Source organism: Salmo salar, chromosome ssa10 (genome assembly GCF_905237065.1).
Source record: "Salmo salar chromosome ssa10, Ssal_v3.1, whole genome shotgun sequence".
Classification (NCBI taxonomy): domain Eukaryota; kingdom Metazoa; phylum Chordata; class Actinopteri; order Salmoniformes; family Salmonidae; genus Salmo; species Salmo salar.
The window spans coordinates 112905282-112925686 of NC_059451.1; the positions used below are offsets into that span (position 1 = coordinate 112905282).

The 20405-nt window shown below is 41.2% G+C and overlaps 2 protein-coding genes and 1 non-coding gene across 6 annotated transcripts in view; 2 read left to right on the top strand and 1 right to left on the bottom strand.

The window, feature by feature from the left end:
- Positions 1–946, bottom strand: part of tmtc3 (transmembrane O-mannosyltransferase targeting cadherins 3) — a 140660-nt gene extending 139714 nt beyond the window's left edge. Inside the window, exon 1 of the mRNA XM_014125664.2 lies at positions 643–946. The gene's annotated coding sequence lies outside the window, so the exon portion shown is untranslated. The remainder of the gene's footprint in view (positions 1–642) is intronic.
- Positions 947–976: 30 nt separating this feature from the next.
- cep290 (centrosomal protein 290) overlaps positions 977–20405 on the top strand; it is a 56151-nt gene continuing 36722 nt past the window's right edge. Inside the window, exons 1-12 of one of the 4 annotated variants that reach the window (XM_045688446.1) lie at positions 977–1060; positions 4065–4190; positions 9862–9945; positions 10878–10947; positions 11051–11097; positions 11544–11693; positions 11896–11949; positions 13361–13507; positions 13987–14169; positions 14385–14474; positions 18598–18720; positions 20179–20302. In XM_045688446.1, the coding sequence (XP_045544402.1) occupies positions 4092–4190; positions 9862–9945; positions 10878–10947; positions 11051–11097; positions 11544–11693; positions 11896–11949; positions 13361–13507; positions 13987–14169; positions 14385–14474; positions 18598–18720; positions 20179–20302 (1171 nt within the window). In that variant the 5' untranslated portion in view covers positions 977–1060; positions 4065–4091. Of the gene's footprint in view, positions 1061–3518; positions 3803–4064; positions 4191–9861; positions 9946–10877; positions 10948–11050; positions 11098–11543; positions 11694–11895; positions 11950–13360; positions 13508–13986; positions 14170–14384; positions 14475–18597; positions 18721–20178; positions 20303–20405 lie in introns of those variants that run through there. The other 3 variants (XM_045688448.1, XM_014125669.2, XM_045688447.1) reach the window with 3 other exon arrangements.
- On the top strand, positions 15608–15682 carry trnav-uac (transfer RNA valine (anticodon UAC)). The gene has a single exon. It is a non-coding gene; the product is annotated as a tRNA-Val (tRNA).

Consider the following 20405-nt stretch of genomic DNA (forward strand, 5'->3'; position numbering starts at 1 on the left):
AGTAAGAGCAGGACAGAAGAGATCAGACTAGAGGATTTCTTTGTTCAATATCACATTATGGTTCACACATACAATGTGTCCAGCCCAGATTTGCTAGGATGCCAATGCCACAGCCTGGTGACAAAAGACTGGCATCACAACAATGTATGCCTTCTAGTAAACTCTGATTCATGTTCCCATACAACGCAGACAGATTCGATTAATACTAACGATGACCAGGGAGATCATATTAAAACGTGAATGGCTGCAATGTAGTGTGCTAGCTCTAGTCCCTGGCATTAGTTAGCTTAGTTCCTCACTAGTTAGCAAAACTATCCATCGAGAACACAATTCGATTGGAATCATGCCGTTTCAGTCATGTTAGTTATACATGTTACATTTAACTTCAATAAACGTCAAACATTATCATGTAGCTAGACAGTAATTGCGACGAATTAGACGGAAAACAACAACTAACGTTAGCTAGCTACTGTAGGTCTTTCTACGCCTGCTAGTTCTACGTCGGTTAAACCCGGTAAAATGTTTGGATATCTAGCGTTTGACTTATCTCGTTTACAAACTACTGATAACAATTCCTTACATTTCCTAAAATGTTATGTTCAATAACAATGTTAGAATTAGTGTGAAAATACAGAAACATACGTGAATTAGAGTATTTTATCGGCCATTGACATTCTAATGTTGAATACGCTAACAACTAGGAACATAAAAACTCCCAAAAAGGCTAGCAATAAATCCCAAAACATTTCCGGGGCAAAGTTGAAGGTAAAAAGTGGCATTAATTTCTGAAACAGCCGTGACTATAATGTTGTTGTCAGACATCCAATGACACTGTAAAAAAATTAAAAATAAGGTGGAGACTAAAATGCATTTTCTATAAAACTTCAAACGTGTTTTAAAGAGGACAGAACGCGCTTTGGCTCGCTGAATAGCTTTTGCAGCAGTGATACGACGTTATCAGCCGTAAAGTAGCAGGTTGTTCGAATTGACCAGCTGAGGGCAAAGATCCCCGTTGTACGTAACGCTCGTCGTTTGATGGGACGCAGACAGGGTGGCGAGAGTGAGGAAACAGAAGAGTCATTATCTGTTCTTTTGAGTTTTGTCAATTGAGTCTTTGCTTGACAAAGTGAAGTTAGGATATATAAGTTATCCTGTACGAGCGTATGTGCCGAATACATTAAGACGCTACAGGTGTTAAGCTTATGGGCATGTGGCAGCAGTGTGTAGGCGGTAGGGTCCAAGGTGTGAGAAATGTGCAGAAGGGCATGAGACAAAGGAATGTGTAGTATTGGGGAAAGTAGTGGAATGTGTTAATTGTAGGGGTGCCCTTGGAGCTGGGGATCAGAAATGTCCCATGCGAGAGAGGCAGGTGGGGTTTCCAGGGTAGAGTAGAGCAGAAGCTGTCATATGCTGAGGCAGTGAAGAAAGTCGAGGAAGATGGGTTAAGGGGGAGGAGTGGGGAGAGTAGTAGAGATATACCAGTACAGAGGGATAGGCCAAAAAGTGAAATAAGTTTCAATAAGATTGGATTTTTAGCATTTATATCAATGGTTATCAATTGTACTGCAGGGACGGATCAGAAGTCTCAGAAAATTGAGGTTGTGGTGGCAGCTGCAGAGGTATTTAGGTGTGTGAGACTTGACAGCAGAAGAGTTACAGGATTTAAAAAATATATATATTTCACCTTTATTTAACCAGGTAGGCTAGTTGAGAACAAGTTCTCATTTACAACTGCGACCTGGCCAAGATTAAGCAAAGCAGTGCGACACAAACAACAACACCGAGTTACACGTGGAATAAACAAACATACAGTCAATAACGCAATAGAAAAAAAGTCTATATACAGTGTGTGCAAATGAGGTTAGATAAGGGAGGTATGGCAATAAATAGGCCATAGTGGTGAAATAATTAGACACTGGAGTGATAGATGTGCAGAAGATGAATGTGCAAGTAGAGATACATCAAATCAAAGTTTATTTGTCACGTGCGCCGAATACAACAGGTGTAGACCTTACAGTGAAATGCTTACTTACAGGCTCTAACCAATAGTGCGAAAAAAAAGGTGTGTGTGTGTAGGTAAGTAAAGAAATAAAACGACAGTAAAAATACATTTGAAAATAAGAGTAGCAAGGCTATATACAGACACTGGTTAGGCTGATTGAGGTAGTATGTACATGTAGGTATGGTTAAAGTGACTATGCATATATGATGAACAGAGAGCAGCAGTAGCGTAAAAGGGGTTGGCGGTAGGTGGGACACAATGCAGATAGCCCAGTTAGCAAATGTGCGGGAGCACTGGTTGGTCGGGCCAATTGAGGTAGTATGTACATGGATGTATGGTTAAAGTGACTATGCATATAAGATAAACAGAGAGTAGCAGCAGCGTAAAAGAGGGTATGCGGGGGTCTATTCAGAAGTCATGGCTTGGGGGTAAAAACTGTTGAGAAGCCTTTTTGTCCTAGACTTGGCACTCCGGTACCGCTTACCATGCGGTAGTAGAGAGAACAGTCTATGACTGGGGTGGCTGGGGTCTTTGACAATTTTTAGGGCCTTCCTCTGACACCGCCTGGTGTAGAGGTCATGGATGGCAGGCAGCTTTGCCCCAGTGATGTATTGGACCGTACGCACTACCCTCTGAAGTGCCTTGCGGTCAAAGGCCGAGCAATTGCCGTACCAGGCAGTGATGCAACCGGTCAGGATGCTCTCGATGTTGCAGCTGTATAACCTTTTGAGGATCTCAGGACCCATGCCAAATCTTTTTAGTTTCCTGAGGGGGAATAGGCTTTGTCGTGCCCTCTTCACGACTGTCTTGGTGTGTTTGGACCATTCTAGTTTGTTGTTGATGTGGAATTTGAAGTTCTCAACCTGCTCCACTACAGCCCCGTCGATGAGAATGGGGACGTGCTCGGTGCTCCTTTTCCTCTAGTCGACAATCATCTCCTTAGTCTTTGTTACGTTGAGGGATAGGTTGTTATTCTGGCACCACCCGGCCAGGTCTCTGACCTCCCTATAGGCTGTCTCGTCGTTGTCGGTGATCAGGCCTACCACTGTTGTGTTGTCTGCAAATTTAATGATGGGGTGCAAAGGAGCAAAAGGAGAAGAAAAAAAAAGAATAGGGAGGAGGTAGTTGGATGGGCTATTTACAGATGGGCTATGTTCAGGCGCCGTGATCTGTGAGCTGCTCTGACAGCTAGTGCTTAAAGTTAGTGAGGGAGATATGAGTCTCCAGCTTCAGTGATGTTTGCAATTCATTCCAGTCATTGGCAGCAGAAAACTGGAAGGAAAGACAACCAAAGGAGGAATTGGCTTTGGGGGTGACCAGTGAAATATACCTGCTGGAGCGCGTGCTAAGGGTGGGTGCTGCTATGGTGACCAGTGAGCTGAGATAAGGCGGGGCTTTACCTAGCATAGACTTATAGATGTGTTAAGTGGTGATGTCCCATCCTTTCAGAGTGATGGCATGAGGTAGGAATATATACATTTAATTAGTGGAGTAGGGGGGTGTTCATGTTATATCATTTTGAAATTAGTGAGTATAGTGTGAGATGGTAGGGTATTTACTTAGTACATTTTTATTTTTCAAGTAAAGTATAAGGGAGTAGCACTCCTGTGTAGTAGGTGGCGGTAATGCAACAAATTGGATGCCAACCGCCGTTTAACCTCATTGACGAAGAAGTTGTACGAATCGATTTACGACTGTTGTCAACGGTAACTTAGCAACTGGAGCAGCCGTTGAAGATGGCTAGCTAAACTAGCAAGTGAGCTACCCAAACAGTACGTTGTAGCGGGTATATGAAAAAAGGTTAGGTAAAAGTTAATGTCTTACTGATGAAAGGAAAATAATACATATCACCATATGTTATTCATATAGATTGTTGAATGTATTTTGCGTCGCCCAATGCAATGTTAAACACATCTTGAAGCAAATAGCAGAAGCTAATGTTAGCTAGCTACATAGCCACAAATAAAATGCATTTTGCAAGGATAATAGCCATAGCTATGTTGTCCCTTTACAGCATTACCCTAACTTACATTGTGTGTCTGTCCATCTATTTGTTCCACAGTTCCTGTTAGTTAACACAATTGTCAAAATGCCTCCTCATCTTGACTGGAGAATGGTGATGGATGCTGACCCAGAACAGCTGCAGGAGAGTGGAGATGCAGAGATAATCAACCACATGTTTTTACAGGTACAGAGACGTTACTGTTCCTAGGTGTCCATGCATGCACCTCAAATGTTCTAATCTGATAGTACTGTTTCCCAAGTCTGATCAATCAAATAGTCCAATCTAGTAAGTGGTCCGCCTGTCCCTGACAAAAGCATCATACTGAATGGGAGTATGGCGATACCGTACACTGTCCTTCTCAGCACATATCAAAGCTGCAGGCTAAAGTTAAATCTAGACTTGGTTTCCTCTATCGTAATTCCTCTATCAAACCCCCCCAAAAATGGGGGGATGCATGCCAACAAAGCCACTACACAACACTAAACAATATGTTAATTGCAGTATAACGGTGACTAACGGTGACAAACGGTGCCTACATAAAGTTGTCCCAACAGCAGAGTCCCAACAGCAGTTCCAACACCTTACCACTGCTACACCTGGCTATCAGCGGAGCCTTGTCTGGCAGCGAAACAATTCATTCAGCCTCATTTACTGCCTTTTAAAAAACGTAAGGGGACGACAAGCGGATAAGAGGCAGTCCGTAATTTCGATTAAGACATTCATGAGTGAGCTAGGACAAACGTAGTCAATATATTTGTTCAGCACTTTTGAAATGTACAGCGACAAAATTCAGAACATGGGCCGTTCTTACAGTGTTCTCCTTGTACATCAAGTCAGAACCGTAGGATAAATAAAGGCGGCATATACACTACCGGTCAAAAGTTTTAGAACACCTTCTCATTTAAGGGTTTTCTTTATTTGACTATTTTCTACATTTTTTTAATAGTAATGAAGACATCAAAACCATGAAAAAACACATATGGAATCATGTACAGTCGTGGCCAAAAGTTTTGAGAATGACACAAATATTAATTTTCACAAAGTTGGCTGTTTCAGTGTCTTTAGATACTTTTGTCAGATGTTACAATGGAATACTGAAGTATAATTACAAGCATTTCATAAGTGTCAAAGGCTTGTATTATCAATTACATGAAGTTGATGCAAAGAGTCAATATTTGCAGTGTTGCCCCTTCTTTTTCAAGACCTATGCAATCCGCCCTGGCATGCTGTCAATTAACTTCTGGGCCACATCCTGACTGATGGCAGCCCATTCTTGCATAATCAATGCTTGGAGTTTGTCAGAATTTGTGGGGTTTTGTTTGTCCACCCGCCTCTTGAGGATTGACCACAAGTTCTCAATGGGATTAAGGTCTGGGGAGTTTCCTGGCCATGAACCCAAAATATCGATGTTTTGTTCCCCGAGCCTCTTAGTTATCACTTTTGCCTTATGGCAAGGTGCTCCATCATGCTGGAAAAGGAATTGATCGTCACCAAACTGTTCCTGGATGGTTGGGAGAAGTTGCTCTCGGAGGATGTGTTGGTACCATTCTTTATTCATGGCTGTGTTCTTAGGCAAAATTCTGAGTGAGCCCACTCCCTTGGCTGAGAAGCAACCCCACACATGAATGGCCTCAGGATGCTTTACTGTTGGCATGACACAGGACTGATGGTAGCGCTCACCTTGTCTTCTCCGGACAAGCTTTTTTCCGGATGCCTCAAACAAACGGAAAGGGGATTCATCAGAGAAAATGACTTTACCCCAGTCCTCAGCAGTCCAATACCTGTACATTTCGCAGAATATCAGTCTGTCCCTGATGTTTTTCCTGGAGAGAAGTGGCTTCTTTGCTGCCCTTCTTGACACCAGGCCATCCTCCAAAAGTCTTTGCCTCACTGTGCATGCAGATGCACTCACACCTGCCTGCTGCCATTCCTGAGCAAGGTCTGTACTTGTGGTGCCCCGATCTTGCAGCTGAATCAACTTTAGGAGACGGTCCTGGCGCTTGCTGGACTTTCTTGGGTGCCCTGAAGCCTTCTTCACAACAATTGAACTGCTCTCCTTGAAGTTCTTGATGATCCGATAAATGGTTGATTTAGGTGCAATCTTACTGGCTCAATATCCTTGCCTGTGAAGCCCTTTTTGTGCAAAGCAATGACGACGGTATGTGTTTCCTTGCAGGTAACCATGTTTGACAGAGGAAAAACAAGGATTCCAAGCACCACCCTCCTTTTGAAGTTTCCAGTCTGTTATTCAAACTCAATCAGTATGACAGAGTGATCTCCAGCCTTGTCCTCGTCAACACTCACACCCGTGTTAACGAGAGAATCACTGACATGATGTCAGCTGGTCCTTTTGTGGCAGGGCTGAAATGCAGCGGAAATGTTTCATATTTGTGTCATTCTCAAAACTTTTGGCCACGACTGTAGTAACCAAAAAAGTGTTAAACAAATCAAAATATATTTTATATTTGAGATTCTTCAAAAAGCAACCCTTTGCCTTGATGACAGCTTTGCACAATCTTGGCATTCTCTCAACCAGCTTCATGAGGTAGTCACCTGGAGTGCATTTCAATTAACAGGTGTGCCTTAATAGTTAATTTGGGGAATTTCTTTCCTTCTTTATGTGTTTGAGCCAATCAGTTGTGTTGTGACAAGTTATGGGTGGTATACAGAATATAGCCCTATTTGGTAAAATACCAAGTCCATATTATGGCAAGAACAGCTCAAATAAGCAAAGAGAAATGACAGTCCATCATTACTTTAAGACATGAAGGTCAGTCAATATGGAAAATGTCAAGAACTTTGAAAGTTTCTTCAAGTGCAGTCCCATGAGGACCGCCACCGGAATGGAAGACCCAGAGTTACCTCTGCTGCAGAGCATAAGTTCATTAGAGTTACCAGCCTCAGAAATTGCAGCCCAAATAAATGCTTCACAGAGTTCAAGTAACAGATTATTTTTATTTTTTATTTTTTTTATTTCACCTTTATTTAACCAGATAGGCAAGTTGAGAACAAGTTCTCATTTACAATTGCGACCTGGTCAAGATAAAGCAAAGCAGTTCTACACATACAACAACACAGAGTTACACATGGAATAAAACAAACATACAGTCAATAATACAGTAGAAAAATAAGTCTATATACAATGTGAGCAAATGAGGTGAGATAAGGGAGGTAAAGGCAAAGAAAGGCCATGGTGGCAAAGTAAATACAATATAGCAGGTAAAACACTGGAATGGTAGATTTGTAGTGGAAGGAAGTGCAAAGTAGAAATATAAATAATTGGGTGCAAAGGAGCAAAATAAATAAATACAGTAGGGGAAGAGGTAGTTGTTTAGGCTAAATTATAGATGGGCTATGTACAGGTGCAGTGATCTGTGAGCTGCTCTGACAGCTGACAGATACATCTCAACATCAACTGTTCAGAGGAGACTGTGTGAATCAGGCCATTGATTTGCTGCAAAGAAAACACTACTAAAGGACACCAATAATAAGAAGAGACTTGCTTGGGCCAAGAAACATGAGCAATGGAGATTAGACCGGTGGAAATTTGTCCTTTGGTCTGGAGTCCAAATTGGAGATTTTTGGTTCCAACCGCCGTGTCTTTGTGAGACGCGGTGTGAGTGAACGGATGATCTCCACATGTGTATTTCCCACCCTGAAGCATGGAGGAGGAAGTGTGATGGTGTGGGGGGGGGTACTTTGCTGGTGATACTATCTGTGATTTTTTTATAATTCAAGGCACACTCAACCAGCATGGCTACCACAGCATACTGCAGCAATACGCCATCCCATGTGGTTTGGGCTTAATGGGACAATGACCCAACACACCCCCAGGCTGTGTAAGGGCTATTTTACCAAGACGGAGAGTGATGGAGTGCTGCATCAGATGACTTGGCCTCCACAATCCCCCAAACTCGACCCAATTGGTTTGGGATAAGTCGGACCGTAGAGTGAAGAAAAAGCAGCCAACAAGTGCTCAGCATATGTGGGAACTGCTTTAAGACTGTTGGAAAAGCATTCCAGGTGAAGCTGGTTGAGAGAATGCCAAGAGTGTGTAAAGCTGTCATCAAGGCAAAGGATGGCTATTTGAAGAATCTCAAATGTAAAATATATTTTGATTTGTTTAACACTTTTTTGGTTACTACATGATTCCATATGTGTTTTTTCATAGTTTTGATGTCTTCACTATTATTCTACAATGTAGAAAATAGTAAAAATAAAGAAAAACCCTTGAATGAGTAGGTGTTCTAAAACTTTTGACCGGTAGTGTAAGCAGACAATGAAAGGTCTTACAATATTCGATGATTACATATCACTAAAACAGGTTATCGGCTACATGTGCACCACCAAGTCAGAACAGTAGGGAAAATAGACTTACTACACAACATAAACTTAGTATTACTTTCTTATTTACAGTATACATATATCCCTGGCATATAACATAATTTATGCAGCAGCATACAATACATTTTTGGACTCACCTGTGCTCATTTGAACAGGAAGGTGGCATGGTGGTCCTTCGTGGGCAAATTTTGTCATCAAAGTTGTACAGCACTTTGATATATCAGCTGATGTAAGAAGGGCTATATAAATACAATTTGATTTGATTTGAAGTCTGGCATTCTATGGATTTATGGTGCTTTCAAGACAACTGGGAACTCTGAAAAGGGTTGAATCATGATGATGTCAGTGATCTTCAGGTCATAGCTCTAGAAAGAGGCCCGAGTTTCCAATTTACAATTCCGAGTTGGATGACTGTTCAAAACTTATTTTCCCAGTTGGAGCTTGTTTTTCCCCGAGTTCCCAGTTGTCTTGAACTCACTGAAGTCAGATTTCCCAGTTCCGAGTTTACAGTTGTTTTGAGTGCGGCAGAAATCATGCTGGATTGACAGCATGGCCAATGTTGAATGTTTATCATTTTAAGCTTGGAAAAAAGACCCTTAAACCCAGACTTGGGACCAAACACCCACTCCACTGAATAGCAGGCAAGTGATTGCAATGCTTGCAGTTAGCCACTGATTCTTTCCAAAAAAACGAATTCTTGAATTTGCGATTTCCAACTTGTTGTGTAATGTTTATTTCCAATGGCCGATGAGCACCGATACATTTGATCTATAATTACTCTTCATTATTTATCTTCATATGACAAGGATTAAAAAGGATTTGCCAGTAGATTGTCGACTTGATTCATGATGATGACTGCTAGCTAAGATTTTGAGAGTATGATGTTGACATGTCCAATCAACGCTACTGTAGATATAACGTGATTTGACGTCATTTTATCTATGGCCAATGACCTTGCGCCTTCTTGGATGGAAACTTCCAATGTAACTCTATGCCAGCACCCAAGGGGCATGATTTTTACAGCTCTACCCTTAGATTTGGCAGTGACATAGTGTCCCCATGAGTGACAGAACGCTGAGCCAATCACGGCGCAACTAGAGAACATTACCAACCCCTAAACTCTGTATTTTCTACTGGCTGCCCCACCACCACAGAAAGCACTGAGCTAGGCTGAAACACCTGCATTTTAGAGCTGCCTTACTCAAGAAAGCAAAAAAGAGACCATGTTTGTATGGAGGCTTAATTAACTCAATGATATGTGGCACGTATTGATGCAAAAATAACATGCAACAGGCAACGTGGCTCTGTCCCACCTGCCCTTAATGATGGGTCACCACTGGTCAGGAACATGCATAAAATACCAAGCAGTACTTGTTCCTGGGCCTTGACAGACTGTTATGCACAGGGTTTACTTCATTTTGCACGAAGCAGTACTGTTGTTGTGTTTCTGCCTGAGGACAATTACGCGTTATGTTTCATTGAAAAGTAATGGTGCTCTATTTCTCTACAGGTCAAACGATGGGAGCGGGAGCTGAAAGATGGAAGCACAGAGAAAATTGTTCAGCTCTTGCGAGTCGTTCAAGGCCTTCTGAAGGTGTCCCATGCTATTATTACCCAGACACATCCAGAGATGCATTACTCAAGCTCACTAAAACTGTGCTGAAATGATTTTATCCAATGTTAATATCAGTGGAATACATTACATAGTTGCTTTGAAGGAATAAGCTCTACACAGTGTGGTATAATTAATATAGAACAGTTTGATTATATTTGCTTCAGATACTTGACCTGCTTTTGTGTGGATTTACAGTATTCATCTGTTATAGTCTCAGTTTCATGTAACATACAGTTGCTGTCAAATATATTAGCAACCTTGCACTTTTCTTAAATAATTCCATATTTTTTCTAAAACAAGTTGAAATTGAAAATAACTTTTGGTCTCCACACCTTGTTATTGGATGTTCAACATTGCAGAATCCAGTTACATTTTTGTAAACTTAAGTTTACAATTTTAATTTAGGAAAACACAGTAAAATGGCATGAACAAAATTATTGGCACCCTGGAGCTAGTACTTCGTTGCACAGCCTTTGGCCAAGATAACTTCCAACAAATGCTTCTTGTAGCCATCAAAGAGCTTGCTGCACCTTTCTACTGGCAATTTGGCCCGCTATTCAGCACGGAACTGGGCTAATTCTTCAATGTATGATGGGTGCACTCCACCAACCACTGTTTCCAGCTCTCGTCATAGATTATGGATGTGATTCAGATCATGGATGTGATTCAGGTCATTGATGGCTAAGTGTTTGTCTGCAGTTATCTTGGCCAAAGGCTGTGAAACCAAGTACTAGCTCCAGGGTGCCAATAATATTGTCCATTCCATTTTGATTTATGTTTTTAAATAAAAATTGTAAACTTGTAAAATTGGTTCTGCAACGTTGAAAATCCAATAACAAGGTGTGCTGACCAACATTTTCTATATAAGGTACACCGCCCAAGCATACTAAAATTGTTATATTTTTTTGCAGTTGAAGAAAGAGGAGGTTACTATGGCATTTGAACTCATCGATAATGCCGGGACAGAACAAGCTAGATCGGGTAGGTGCATAAAGCATTGTTTTCAATCCATTTGTTGGGACGAATATTTGAAATGAATGGCCCGCAGTAGATACTACAACAGTATCTCTTTCATGTCTTACAGAAAATGAGTGGAAGGCCAAGGAGTTAAAGTGGGAACAAGAGTTAGAGGTAAGGCTTGGTGTGAATGTTGTCATTAAATTAAACTGTGAAGCATTAGGGTCCAATCAAAACGGCAGTTTCTGGAAAACAGTTTTGATTGAATTGGAGCACAGGTCATTTCAACTCATGCTCAGTTTTCTTCAATAGGACTTAGTACACCTCTCAGCCAATAGTAAAGTCCCTCACTGTCCACAAAGGAGATTGTAAGCTGTGACCATAGAATGACGGCACTTAAGGAGATTAGAGTGCTCTGCTACGCTGCAGTTTGTTGTGCTTTTCTCTGCGTTTCCTGAACAATAATTTGGCCCTGGGTCTTCTTTCACACTTTCATAGAAGCAAATGGAGACATAACCTAATCTTGTTTTTCGAGAGCCTGGTGGTAGTTTAAGTACATGAGTAAGTGTTGTAAACAGAGGGAGCCTGAGAGTTTGTTGTCTGCCTGATTTCCTGTCCAGATGGCCAAGAAGTCGGGCATTGGCGGCGGGCCAGACACTCGCTTCCTGCGGGACGAGATGCGCACACTGGAGGCCCAGTTGGATCGTAGAGAGAAGGATATCCAACAGTTGGAGAAAGAGACAAGCAAGGAGAAGAAAATCAATGAGGAAGTATGTCTTTATGTTATGAGACGTCATTAATTCCATAGTGAGCTAGTGTTAATGTGTGTCATTGTGTTCTCAATACTATACTAAGACCTTCCTACTGTGTGCAAAATGTTCAATTGATTTTATTGTATGTAGCCTATACAAAGTAATCTCCCATTGTGTTCACAGTTCCCATGCACCTAATATCTCCCATGTGTTCCCACAGTTGATGATTCGGGCAGAGGAGGCTGAGGATGAGAGCAGGAAGCTGAAAAGAGAGGTTAGTGACAACTTAGTCGTGTCTGAATTGGGGAGGCACTACCTGAACACTCATTTTTGTTTACGTTTCAAAATGTTTTGCTACGTTGTGCCCAAATGATGATAATACCCTTTTTAGTGTAAGAGCTGTTTGAAAAGACCGCCTGAAATTTCAGCCTGTTTTGGTGGAAAGGAGTTTTGGCCTGCTGTACATTTCATAATAGATCAATAAGAGAGTTCCAAACCTCTCTGCCAATAACAGCTAGCTTTCTGTTTTCCCCTCCCCACTCAGACCACTCCAAGACAGTGCTAGCAAAATTCTTGTTTGAGAAATTGCTCTTTGCCAAGAAGCTATTTTAGTTTGTTTTTGACCATTTTAATTGAAAACAATCACATTAAGGTTCTTCATTGTTACCCAGAAATAATTTCACATTGAGATAAGAATAGCTGCATTGGACATTTTTAAGGTGAAATAAGTGTTGGTCCAAGTAAAGAGAACACCAGTGAGTGTCTGTCTGCGTTTGTGTTAACTGTTCATAATATGTGTATGACAGTGTACACCAATATAAGTGTGTGTTAACTGTTAACTGTGTGTTAACTGTTCATAATACGTGTATGACAGTATACACCAATATAAGTGTGTGTTAACTGTGTGTTAACTGTTCATAATATGTGAATGACAGTATACACCAATATAAGTGTGTGTTAACTGTGTGTTAACTGTTCATAATATGTGAATGACAGTATACACCAATATAAGTGTGTGTTAACTGTGTGTTAACTGTTCATAATATGTGAATAACAGTGTACACCAATATAAGTGTGTGTTAACTGTGTGTTAACTGTTCATAATACGTGTATGATAGTATACACCAATATAAGTGTGTGTTAACTGTTAACTGTGTGTTAACTGTTCATAATACGTGAATGACAGTATACACCAATATAAGTGTGTGTTAACTGTGTGTTAACTGTTCATAATACGTGAATGACAGTCTACACCAATATAAGTGTGTGTTAACTGTGTGTTAACTGTTCATAATACGTGTATGACAGTGTACACCAATATAAGTGTGTGTTAACTGTTAACTGTGTGTTAACTGTTCATAATACGTGAATGACAGTATACACCAATATAAGTGTGTGTTAACTGTGTGTTAACTGTTCATAATACGTGAATGACAGTCTACACCAATATAAGTGTGTGTTCGCTGTTCATAATACGTGAATGACAGTGTACACCAATATAAGTGTGTGTTAACTGTTCATAATACGTGTATGACAGTATACACCAGCATAAGTGTGTGTTGTAGTATGTGGTTGGACAACTATATGATGATGCAGTAGTTAGCGTATAACCTGTGAGAGTAGATTAGGCACTGGGTCCCACTACTCCTCTCTGACTGTGTCTCCTCTCCTGCTGTGTGTGTCAGAACGAGCAGCTCCAGCAGGATGTAGACTTCTACAGGAGGGAGCTGGACCAGAAGGAGCCGGTCCAGTCCAGAGAGGAGAGTACTGAGACACAGAGGAGACTCAACTCAGCCAACAGACAGCTCTACCAGTGCATGGAGGACGTTCAGGTACTGAATATATTTATTTTATTTAACCTTTATTTAACTAGGCATGTCAGTTAAGAACAAATTCTTATTTACAATGGCGGCCTACCAAACCCTAATTCTTATTTACAATGGCGGCCTACCAAACCCTAACCCGGACAACCCTGGGCCAATTGTGCGCTGCCCTATGAGACTCCCAATCACTGCCGGTTGTGATACAGCCTGGAATCGAACCAGGGTCTGTAGTGACGCCTCTAGCACTGAGATGCAGCGTCACTCGGGAGCCCGAAACGGCCCTGATTTGGATATTTCCCTAATGCGTAACCAGGCCAGCGCAGTACAACTCGCCTTGACTTGGCTCAGTAGTGTCAAAAGGGTATTAAGGACAAGTCGTGACTTGAAAAACATAAGGACAAAATCTTCCATTGATATCAATGCATGATTTACAGTACGTTGCTTACTATACTAACCCCAGACCTGTGTCCTCATTCCTCTACCTCTAGCGTGCAGAGGAAGAGGTAGCCCACCTGAAGACACAGAACGATCAGATGCAGAAGAGCCTAGAGGAGTCAGTGAAGGAGATGGAGACAATGACAGACGAGTACAACAAGATGAAGATCGTTGTGCAGCAGACAGACTCCATCATGGACCAGCTGAGGAAGGAGAGGGACCACGCCAAGCTACAGGTAACCTAGAGGGACAAAATTACATGTTGCAATCTGGTTTTCCGGTTATACGGACAAATGTAAAGGTTGAACCTGGGAAAGTTTCAACACGGCTTTGCATAGACTTTATGAAGCATTTCTAATATTGAATCATTATTGTGAATTGACACAGTGTAAATAACATACATCCATTGGTGTTGAATAAAAACAATATACTGCTGTGTTCTTCACTTCAGGTCAGAGAGCTGACAGAGCAGATTCAGAGCCGGGCGGAGGAAGATGACCCAGTCATGGCAGCCGTGAATGCCAAGGTGGACGAATGGAAGGTGGGTGTTCTCACATTATTTACCTGGCTTGGAGAAAAGGCAGCAGGCGATACACTGATTTTATCAAGTACTGCATGCTGCTGTCTGTATGTTTTCTGAATCATTAAAGAACTTAACAGCACACAGCTAATTACAGTACCAGTCAAAAGTTTGGACACATCTACTCATTCAAGGGTTTTTCTTTATTTTGACTATTTTCTACATTGTAGAATAATAGTAAAGACATCAAAACTATGAAATAACACACATGGAATCATGTAGTAACCAAAAAAGTATTGAACAAACCAAAATATATTTTATATTTGAGATTCTTCAAAGTAGCCACCCTTTGCCTTGATGTCAGCTTTGCACACTCTTGGCATTTTCTCAACCAGCTTCATGAGGTAGTCACCTGGAATGCATTTCAATTAAAAGGTTTGCTTTGTTAAATGTTAATTTGGGGAATTTCTTTCCTTCTTAATGCATTTGAACCAATCAGTTGTGTTGTGACAATGTAGGGGTGGTATACAGCAGTGGTGTAAAGTACATAAGTAAAAATACTTTAAAGTACTACTTAAGTAGTTTTTTGGGGTATCTGTACTTTACTACACTGCTCAAAAAAATAAAGGCAACACTAAAATAACACATCCTAGATCTGAATGAAATAATCTTATTAAATACTTTTTTCTTTACATAGTTGAATGTGCTGACAACAAAATCACACAAAAATAATCAATGGAAATCCAATTTATCAACCCATGGAGGTCTGGATTTGGAGTCACACTCAAAATTAAAGTGGAAAACCACACTACAGGCTGATCCAACTTTGATGTAATGTCCTTAAAACAAGTCAAAATGAGGCTCAGTAGTGTGTGTGGCCTCCACGTGTCTGTATGACCTCCCTACAACGCCTGGGCATGCTCCTGATGAGGTGGCGGATGGTCTCCTGAGGGATCTCCTCCCAGACCTGGACTAAAGCATCCACCAACTCCTGGACAGTCTGTGGTGCAATGTGGCGTTGGTGGATGGAGCAAGACATGATGTCCCAGATGTGCTCAATTGGATTCAGGTCTGGGGAACGGGCGGGCCAGTCCATAGCATCAATGCCTTCCTCTTGCAGGAACTGCTGACACACTCCAGCCACATGAGGTCTAGTCCCACTATAGCTCAGTTGGTAGAGCATGGCGCTTACAACGCCAGGGTTGTGGGTTCGAGTCCCACGGGGGGCCAGTTTTTTTTTTTTTTAAATGTAAAAAAATGTATGCACTCTACTGTAAGTCGCTCTGGATAAGAGCGTCTGCTAAATGACTAAAATGTGAAATGTGAATGTCTAGCATTGTCTTGCATTAGGAGGAACCCAGGGCCAACCGCAGCAGCATATGGTCTCACAAGGGGTCTGAGGATCTCATCTCGGTACCTAATGGCAGTCAGGCTACCTCTGGCGAGCACATGGAGGGCTGTGCGGCCCCCCAAAGAAATGCCACCCCACACCATGACTGACCCACCGCCAAACCGGTCATGCTGGAGGATGTTGCAGGCAGCAGAACGTTCTCCACGGCGTCTCCAGACTCTGTCACATGTGCTCAGTGTAAACCTGCTTTCATCTGTGAAGAGCACAGGGTGCCAGTGGCGAATTTGCCAATCTTGGTGTTCTCTGGCAAATGCCAAATGTCCTGCACGGTGTTGGGCTGTAAGCACAACCCCCACCTGTGGACGTCGGGCCCTCATACCACCATCATGGAGTCTGTTTCTGACCGTTTGAGCAGATACATGCACATTTGTGGCCTGCTGGAGGTCATTTTGCAGGGCTCTGGCAGTGCTCCTCCTGCTCCTCCTTGCACAAAGGCGGAGGTAGCGGTCCTGCTGCTGGGTTGTTGCCCTCCTACGGCCTCCTCCACGTCTCCTGATGTACTGGCCTGTCTCCTGGTAGCACCTCCATGCTCTGGACACTACGCTGACAGACACAGCAAACCTTCTTGCCACAGCTCGCATTGATGTGCCATCCTGGATGAGCTGCACTACCTGAGCCACTTGTGTGGGTTGTAGACTCCGTCTCATGCTACCACTAGAGTGAAAGCACCGCCAGCATTCAAAAGTGACCAAAACATCAGCCACGAAGCATAGGAACTGAGAAGTGGTCTGTGGTCACCTGCTGAACCACTCCTTTATTGGGGGTGTCTTGCTAATTGCCTATAATTTCCACCTGTTGTCTATTCCATTTGCACAACAGCATGTGAAATTTATTGTCAATCAGTGTTGCTTCCTAAGTGGACAGTTTGATTTCACAGAAGTGTGATTGACTTGGAGTTACATTGTGTTGTTTAAGTGTTCCCTTTATTTTTTTGAGCAGTGTATTTATATTATTGACTACTTTTACTTCACTACATTCCTAAAGAAAATATTGTACTTTTTACTCCATACATTTTCCCTGACAACCCAAAGTACTTGTTACATTTTGAATGCTTAGCAGGACATGAAAATTGTGAAATTCATGCACTTATCAAGAGAACATGGTCATCCCTACTGCTTCACTAAACACAAATGCATATTTTGTAAATAATGTCTGAGTGTTGGCTATCCGTAAATGTTCAAAACAAGAAAATGTTGCCATCTGCTTTTCTTAATATAAGGAATTTCTAATTATTGAAACTTTTACTTCTACTTTTGATACTTAAGTATATTTTAGCAATAACATGTACTTTTGAAACTTAAGTACATTTAAAACCAAATACTTTTAGACTTTTACTCAATACTATTTTTACTGGGTGACTTTCATTTTTACTTGAGTAACATTCTATTAAGGTATATATACTTTTACTCAAGTATGACAATTGTGTACTTTTTCCACCACTGGTATACAGAAGATAGCCCTTTTTGGTAAAAGAAAACGGCCATATTATGGCGAGAACAAGCTCAAATAAGCAAAGAGAAACAACAGTCCATCATTACTTAAAGACATGAAGGTCAGTCAATCTGGAAAAGGTCAGTCAATCTGGAAAATGTCTAGAACTTTGAAAGTTTCTTCGAGTGCAGTCGCAAAAACCATAAAACACAAGGAAGACCCAGAGTTACCTCTGCTGCAGAGGATAAGTTCATTAGAGTTACCAGCCTAAGAAATTGCAGCCCAAATAAATGCTTCACAGAGTTCAAGAAACAGACACATGTCAACATCAACTGTTCAGAGGATACTGCTTGAATCAGGCTTTCATGATCGAATTGCTGCAAAGAAACCACTACTAAAGGACACCAATAAGAAGAAGAGACTTGCTTGGGCCAAGAAACACGAGCAATGGACATTAGACCGGTGGAAATCTGTCCTTTGGTCTGATGAGTCCAAATTTGCTGGTAACGTTGTCAGTGATTTATTTAGAATTCAAGGCACACTTAATCAGCATGGCTACCACAGCATTCTGCAGCAATACACCATCCCATCTGGTTTGCGCTTAGTGGGACTATCATTTTTTTTTCAACAGGACAATGACCCAACACACCTCCAGGCTGTGTAAGGGCTATTTGACAAAGAAGGAGAGTGATGGAGTGCTGCATCAGATGACCTGGCCTCCACAATCACCCGACCTCAACCCAATTGAGATGATTTGGGATGAGTTGGACCGTAGAGTGAAGGAGAAGCAGCCAACAAGTGCTCAGCATATGTGGGAACTCCTTCAAGACATTGGAAAAGCATTCCAGGTGAAGCTGGTTGAGAGAATGCCAAGAGTGTGCAAAGCTGTCATCAAGGCAAAGGATGGCTACTTTTAAGAATCTCAAATATAAAATATATTTTGATTTGTTTAAAGCTTTTTTGGTTACTACATGATTCCATATGTGTTTTTTCATAGTTTTGATGTCTTCACTATTATTCTACAATGTAGAAAATAGTAAAAATAAAGAAAAACCCTTGAATGAGTAGGTTTATCCAAACTTTTGACTGGTACTCTATGTATAGAGGAAATATTTACATTTATTCTTCACACTTCAAACATTAGTAGTCAATCAGCATAAATTAAAACATTTTAGCTGGGGGCCTGTCTTCATCAAAGCATACTGCCTGGTTAGTTGCAGCTGTGTTGTTTTATCAGTGGCCCTGGTGATCTCTGCGTTTTTCTGAGTGGCCTTGATTCTGTCTGTGATTTGTGATTTTCAGAGAGTGCTGGCTGGGAAGGATGAGGAGATCATGGAGTACCAGCAGATGATCCGCGAGCTAAGGGACAAGCTACGCTCGACCCAGATGGACACAGACAAGAGCAACATCATCGCCTTGCAGCAGGTCCGTCTCAAAGCTGAAATCCTTATCTTTTTGTAAATACATACATATAAATACATCTAAGGAACTTGGCTAGATCTGAATTTTACATTTACATTTTTGTCATTTAACAGACGCTCTTATCCAGAGCAACTTACAGTACATTTTCGAACTTCAATCGAGATAATGAATTGTTCCTGTGAGGGAACTTTTTGTGCAGTATTTGGTACATACAGTACATGCAATGAAAAATTATTTAAAAAACGGTGGCATTTTATACTATATTAGGAAATCTCTAAATCTATCAGTTCAAACAGTGTGTGTTTTGTTTATCTTCATCTTTGAAATATCTGTCTGTTAAAATATAAATATATTTCAACTGTGAAAATATTTAACTAAGTGCCAGGGGTTAAGTTTCTACTAAGATAACATATGGAATTGTTTTAAGATGGTCATACCAAGGATCATTTAACTATTTGAATTAGAATTTTAGTATCCCTATAGGTATAAAAAATATATATACAGTGCCAGTGCAAAGCTGTAATCAAGGCAAAGGGTGGCTACTTTGATTTGTTTAACACTTTTTTGGTTACTACATGATTCCATATGTGTTATTTCATAGTTTCGATGTCTTCACTATTATTCTACAATGTAGAAAATAGTAAAAATTAAGAAAAACCCTTGAATGAGTAGGTGTGTCCAAACCTTTGACTGGTACTATATATAAAAACAGTATTTGAAGAAACATTGAATTGGGCTTTTCGGCTATTAGCCCATAGAAACACATTGAATAACAGATTCATACATGGAAAAATAGATATTTAAAAATTATTTAAAAGGAAGTATGTTTGGAAGTGGCTGTCCTATAGCTGAAAGATATAAGAAGTATGTATTTATTTTTTACTGTGGAATGACCACCTTTGACGTGGAAATGCCCTATTCACTTCCAATCATTTTTCGGCCCGGTACCGGGTAACCTTCAGACGAGTGCTGTGATACTTGTGTGGGTTGTAGATAAAAACTGAGAACACCATCGTGTTCATGAGAGTCTCACCTTCCATGGAGGGGTCATATTAGTGTGAAGCTCAAACCGTTCAGACACTACAGGCAGATGTTGGTACATCGGCGGTACCGACTTCAGACGAGATACTGTATCTTTGTGTTCCATCTGTCATTTCCACTGCAGCTTCTCTTCTGTTCATTCTGTTCTTTTCTCCTGTTTTCTCCTGTCTTTACTTGCACTCCCGTCACTAACTCGTGGCCAGGTCATATATGAGCTATGTGGTGTAAGTTACTCTGTCCTCCATATTTCTTGTCTATTTTACAGACCTCTCTCTGCTTTCATTTCATTTCATTTCACAAGATCTCATGTCTTTTATTACACATTATTGTCCACAAATCACAACCTGCTGTGCTCTTCCGTGGTTGTCCTTGTACTAACGCTGGATCCAGACTAATAAAATGTTTGTGAATGTCTTCAAGGCCGTGCTAGAGAGAGACAATCAAATCAAGATGCTGACAGAGCAAGTTGAGCAGTATACGGGGGAGATGGAGAGAAATGCCCTGCTCATAGAGGAACTCAAGAAGCCCCTGAAGAAAGACAGAGGTGCGTGTCAAATTGTCTTGTTGTAAAAGCACATGGATCTGGATGCTGTTAACAAGGAATGTTGTTCTTGGTGTCAGCCAAGGCTGCTATGCACCAACATTGC